Here is a 6969-nt window from a genome sequence, read left to right on the forward strand (position 1 = left end):
AACAGAACTGAACTTCACTTTTATCTTAACTAATCCATATTAGTTTTTAGTATGCATGCATGATTTTTTTTACAAATTTGGCAGTGGTAAATAAAATAAAGCAAAGAACTATTAATCCCACCTTCTAATAAAATGATCATAAAAAAATTCGGATACAACTTCCTTTTTGTTTTGTTTTGAAAATGTCACATACCTGGTTCTTCCACTACGTTTTTAAATTAATATTAAATAAATTCAATTTTTTATTTAATCTTTTATGTTGTAATCTTCGGTGGCTTGACGTTATTGAAGTATGCAAAGCTTGTAATTGTAACTCATATCATTGGAATAAAGATAAAATATATTTAGCATTACTTGGCATGATGCTATTGCTCGTGACCAATCCATAATTGCTAAAATTTACCACTATCAAGTGATATTCTTAGGTACATATCCCTATCGAGGGGCCGTAAAACATTCAATTCCAAAGAACTGGTATTAAATTTGTTTAGTATTAGTGCAGTTTTAATACAGTTTAATGCAGTTTTTTGTGCATTGGTGTCAAAATTTAGTAGTTATAATTCGTATCTAGTTTCTCTTAATGTATTTTGTATTCTCTGAAGATTTATTGAACTTTATGCTTTAGTTGCTTACAGTTTCATTATTATATCTATCATAGCATGAAACATTTTTGTATTAAATGTGAATAAATGGAAATAATATTATTAAGATTCATAAAAAAATCAGTATAAGATGACAATTTTCAATGAATTGCAGCTTAGCAGATAAAAATTAATATCTGTATTAAATGTTTAGCTGTTTATATCGACATAAAAATATTGCAATTGGCAGCCACGATTTGAAAATTAAAAATAAATAAATAAATAAAATATTGCAGCTTTTATTGTAATTTCTAGCGATTTCAGAAATTTTAAAATTAAATAAATTCCTCAAAATTTTCACTTACCTCCTTTTTCTAAGTTAAATTTTCCAGTTTTTGACATTTTAATAATCTATTATTGGGAAAACGTAGATATCACAGCCAACATTTTTGACATAATTGATACGTCACACATCGATGAATAACGTTAATGAAAGGAATGTTATTTTCTACAATAAAATGTGCAAAACTATTCGCAAACTTTTTCAATTATCAACTTTAATTCTTTTACCAATTCAAAAAAGTCATAGTTTCTTGCCACAGGTTTATAATTGAACAAGAAGAGTACTGACGGTAATTTAAGCACTATTTGAAGCTTTAACTGGAGAAGTTTATCAGAATAATTAAGTGAAATAAACGACCATCTAAACTGCCACCATTAACATCTAAAATTACTCACGCAACCACTTAACACAATGACATCACTTTACACATGGTGATAATATTTTCCCGTAAGTAGCTGAAGAGACCGTCTCTCACAAAAATGATGTGGCATATTTAATTCAGATCAGAGTAAAAAATAAATATGTTTATCCTTCAAGTCAAATGTTTTCTATAAAGAATGTCATTTTTTGCATCGCAGCTCTCGTCAAGAGATGATATAGTTGATACGAGTAATCAGAATTTATTCCATAAAAGTATTCGTGTCTTTCATTTAACCAAACAAACTCTATTTTTTGGCATTTGATAAATAAGCGTAGGATAAAGAACCTACAATTTATTTTTTGTCACTTCTTTATACAATGAAAGATATACCTTGACAATCAACATATGTTTCATTATGAATGAAAATGAAATAAATAGGATTTATTATTTTATTTATTATTTCTACAATATTTTTACTTTAATATAACGATGATATGTTTCATTATAAAGAGGTTCAAGCTAATATTAAGTTTTAAATTTTTTTGCAGAATAGCAAAATACTGTTTTAATTTTAAATTAGGATCAAAGAGAAAAAAGCTTTTAAAGTAAAATTTAAATATATTTCTTAAATCATTAAAGTTTTAATTTAATTTTAAATGAATGTGCAAAACAAAAAAAATGGAACACATTAATAAACTTTTAATTCAATGATCAGAATTTAAAGTTTTTAACCGTTGCATAGCTTGCTTTAAGATATAAAATATAGTTTTTTTTTAAAATATAAAATATAGTCTGTTTTAAAATGTAAATTTAGATTTTTTTTAAATTTGAGTTTTTAATGATGTAATGAGAATATTAATAGTAACGCAACAGTACTTCAAAAAGATTAATAGAAAGTTAACAATTAACTGTGATTCAAAAGTGAAAACTTTAATATTTAAATAAAATTATCTTGAAAGCATGTTTGTCCTTAACATGCAACTAAATCTTTAGAGCTTTGTAAAAAAAAAGTTATATTCAATACTTCTTGTGTACAGATTTTTTATATACAGATTTTTTATATACAGATTCCGTGATGATATGCACGAATGACGTCACTTACGTTATCTGAATAAGAAATATCTATTGCCAACACACGACCGAAACTTAATTCTGTTCATTTCAAGTGTTCTGAGGAATAGCACACCAGATACCTGCAAGCGACGTCTCGCTTGTGCAAACCACTTATATTCAAAAGAGACGCATGACGCTGTTTTTAGGTTGTATATAATTAAATCTGATCCGAAAACTGTTTAACGTTATAATAAACCGAAGTATTAAAATTGTAAAGTTAACACGCCTTGCAGAGCCATGTGATTAGACCCAGCCCTGTGATAAATTTGAAGTACCCAATTAAAAGTCATCGTGGCTCAGGTTATAGGGTGTTCGTCTTTATATGGGTCATTCTCACAAAAACAGTCATTTTCATGTCCCCAGTATATTTTATGTTTGTTTTACAGCTTACGAAAAAAAAAAATTCAGGGAAAGTGTCCTTCAGAATGCAAGCTAACAAAGGAATAAAAATAAAATTATCAATTTTTATTTTTTATTTATTTTAGGTAATTAAAATATACCAATATGTCATTCCCTCACTTGTCCCCACTGCTGATTTAAAAAAAGAAAAAAATTGTTACTGAAATAAAAAAAAATTTTTTTAAAATTCGTGTTTTTTATTTCAGAGTACTAAAATATAGAATTCAGAAAATCAATTTTAAATTTAATTTCTAATAAAAATATTAACACAGCACTATTTTAAACTTTGTCCCCAGTGTTTCGCGTCATTCCCTCACAACAATGTTCTTATCACCTGCAATCTTCTTAGAATAAAAATATTTTAATAAAAACTTCAGAAGTTAACAACTGGCATCATAGAACAAAATTGCAGTATGTTTCCATCTTCAACTTATAGAAGCCTTGCTGTGGAATAAATTTGAATGAATCAAATCAGGTAAAAATTTTTACATTTGTCATTCCCTCATGTCATTTTTTAGAGTAAAATAAAACACAACTTCATCGAGAAAGTGGATAATTATAAGTTGCTTTCTTGTATGAATATAATTGTATGTGATTGGCTTCAGAAATTAATTAGGCCTAACTGTTATTTTTAAATTTGATTGAATTCATCATTCCCTCACTAGTGTATAAAGTGAGGGAATGATTCAAGATGAGTATATTATTAAATTTTTTTTTGTTCAATCGTGCCAGCCAATTTTATTTCCCAAACCTGTAAAAACTATTAAATATATAAGAGTAAATTATAATAAATATTAGATATACTTAGTATGTTATCATTTTCAAACTTTAGGTAGATGTAACTTAGATAAAAACATGTATTAAAATAAAATATCATTCCCTCACTATTAGTGTCATTCCCTCACTTTTTAAATAATGAAAATAATTAATTTACTTATTAATTAATTTTAAAAATAAATTAAAAAATTAATAAATTAATTTATTAAATTAATTAATTTATTTATTAAATTAATTAAATTAATTTATTAAATTAATTAATTTATTTATTAAATTAATTATTAATTATTATAAATTAATTAATTATAAATTAATTATTTAAAAAAATTAATTAATTTAAATATTAAGTATATTTTATAGGATATATACTTTCTTTATAATGCTATTACATATTTCTATTAATATAAAAAGTTTCAGAGCTTTTTATTCACTTTACTTTTTCGGGATTTTATGAACTGAAAAATGACAGTTTTCGTGAGAATGACCCATATGAGATAAACCGAGTTCGAATCGCCTTCATATGAGTTCGGGCTAGATCTATAAAGCAACTCAAATTTTTGAAACTAATTCCTCTTTGATAAACAAATAATTTTAAGTCAATTATAAGTAAAAGAAATGAAAAAAAATTAAATTGAAATAAATGATATGAAGTAAAAAAAAATTTGAAGAAACAGGGGGCATCTCGAAAATGTGAGGATGAATATCGCCGAGATTTTTAAAACATAAAATGTTTTCTTTGTTATTTTCCCCCTGTTTTTAAAGCTAATTCCTTTTTTAGTGGGTTTTATCACGCTCTTTTCTTGGTAGTGGTCTCGAAAAAAGGAGACGCTTTTGAAGGACCTAGCGTCGCAATTTCTTATACAAAAAATACCGCTCGAAACTCCATATTAGGAATTAATATATGGATTATGTTTCGATGGTGGGTGTTGACGTTTAAATGACGTTCCGAAAGAATGGGTGTTGACGTTTAAAAATGTCAAAATCTTTTCATTGTAACTGTAACCGTGAGACTTATGCAATCATTTTTAGCATCATTCTTGAGCGCATAAATCAAAAAAAATATGTACAAATTTTTATGCAGTTGTCTCAAACGGTATGCTCTGTGATATGTCTGCAAAACTATTTTATAATCACCTTGTATTGTGACTCTCTTACTCAGTTCGGCAACGCAAATGCATCAATTTTGGAATGCCGATCCTGAATTCGAGCAAGAGAAAAATAGGTGCTTCAATTTCATGAAACCCAAATTCAGTCCGTTCGATGCTTGATGTAAGTTACCATTTTCCTAATACATGGCAATACTTGATGTTTTAAATTTTCCTGTTTCATGAAGCTTGTTTCATGACATTTGTGGGATTTTTAAAATTTTGCAGCTTAAGGGAACCTGAGGAACGTAGCGCTTATGACAGTTGATATAAATAAAACTTGTAATATTGCAGTATTAGTTTATTATATTTATCTGGAAAATTATGTCATGTGAATTATTTTACTATGATTTGAGCAAAACTTACTGTAATCCATTAACATTTCCCATATTTGGGAAAATAATGAATATAGTAGCTCATAGTAGTTGGCTAGAAAATGTATTAAAAATTTAGTGTATTATTTACTAAATTATGTGTTGTTCCACAGGAATGATTAAGTGTTGCGTACGAGGATTGCTATTTATATTTCTGGCTTTGGCAACAGTAAGTGCTGTAGGCGACCGCAGACGATTTTAATCGAAAGTTTGATATTTTTAAACATAAATTCAGCAGACAATTTACCATTATAGCTTCATTTGTGTTGTTGACAGTAAATTGAAATGTTCTTCTCTTTCAAAAAATGGAATTGAATCGTGAACATTTTCGTGCCATTATTTTTCATAACTTTCGACGTGGATCGTCAAGACAAGAGTTCTTCGATGAACTTAATTCTTTATTCAGCGATAAAGCGCTATCCTACAGCACTGTAAAAAATTGGTATAACGAATTTAATCGTGGTCGATGTTCGATCCAGGACGAATCCCGTGCAGGTCGTCCAAAATCCGTTGTTGTGCCAGAAAAGATCGATGCTGTGCGTGAACTGATAAAGCAAGATCGTCATCTGACATACCGGGAGATAGAGGCGTCTTTGATGGACATTAGTATGACTAGCATCAATAAAATATTGCATTAAAAAATTTGCAAAAAACATTTGTTCGCGTTGGATCCCGCATAATCTGACAAACGCTCAAAAAAAGGCTCGTGTCGATTGGTGCAAGGAAATGTTGGAAAAATACGTTCAAGGTACATCAAAGGCTGTGTATAACATCTACGCAGAGGACGAATCATGGATCTATGCATATGAGCCGGAAACAAAACAGCAATCAACTGTATGGGTCTTCCAAGACGAGGCAAAACCAACAAAAGTTGTTCGAGGAGGAAGCACATCGAAACAAATGATTGCCTGTTTCTTCGGCATTAACGGTCATGTGGCAACAGTGGCGTTAGAGCAACGCTGGATGGTCAATTTTGAATGGTACACGACCATTTGTTTGCCAGAAGTCATCGGTGAAATTCGAAAAAAGCAGAAGAACAGGCGAATCATTCTTCATCATGACAATGCGAGCTCTCACACATCGACTCAAACAAAGGCATTTCTGACGGAGCGAAAGATCAAACTGATGGGTCATCCGCCGTACAGCCCTGATTTGGCACCCAATGACTTCTTCTTATTCCCACACATCAAAAATAAATTACGTGGACAACGATTTTCGACCCCCGAAGAAGCGGTTGATGCATTCAAAACGCATGTTTTGGAGTTACCTCAATCGGACTGGAAAACGTGCTTTGAAAATTGGTTCAAACGCATGCAAAAGTGGAGATCATCATGGAGAATATTTTGAAAAACAATAAAACCAATTTCGATCCTACATATTTGTTTTTTCATTATTAGGCCAGAAATATGAAAAGCAACCCTCGTACATACTAGAATGTGTGTGATCACTAAACATATATAAGAGATGATGCATGTTTCTTTTTCATTACTTATTACTCTTTTTAGATGTTTTTGATAAAACATACAAAATAACATACGCTGGGAAACCTGTGTATGTTGAACACATGTGAGACAAACATTTGGTGTTCCAGTTAGACAAGGTTAACTTATAATGGGGAAACCAATTCCTTTTAGCCAGTTTCGTACTTGATTATCAGATTACCTTTTGAAAGATGATTTAGTTGCAGAAGGGATTAAATTAACAAGGTTTTACTTTAATATTGAATCATAAAAAAATCGGATTATTAGGTCTGGATTCTCACCTCTAGGTTACCCGCTGTCCAACCTTCTAGTTCGAAGATTTAAAAGAGTAGTTAAAAGTATGTAACACAATGTTGTTGGAAATAAATGTAAAGTGTGCTTACAAATTCGCTTGG

The 6969-nt window shown here is 29.5% G+C and overlaps 1 protein-coding gene across 2 annotated transcripts in view; it reads right to left on the reverse strand.

The window, feature by feature from the left end:
* Positions 1–1596, reverse strand: part of LOC107443294 (sodium-dependent phosphate transport protein 1) — a 33041-nt gene extending 31445 nt beyond the window's left edge. Inside the window, exon 1 of one of the 2 annotated variants that reach the window (XM_016057111.3) lies at positions 947–1596. In XM_016057111.3, coding sequence (XP_015912597.1) covers positions 947–983 — 37 coding nt within the window. In that variant the 5' untranslated portion in view covers positions 984–1596. The remainder of the gene's footprint in view (positions 1–946) is intronic. The other variant, XM_016057112.3, reaches the window with a different exon arrangement.
* Positions 1597–6969: the final 5373 nt, after the last annotated feature.

This window comes from Parasteatoda tepidariorum, chromosome 4 (assembly GCF_982258835.1).
Source record: "Parasteatoda tepidariorum strain Cologne lab strain chromosome 4, Ptep-v5.0, whole genome shotgun sequence".
NCBI classification, from domain to species: Eukaryota; Metazoa; Arthropoda; class Arachnida; order Araneae; family Theridiidae; genus Parasteatoda; species Parasteatoda tepidariorum.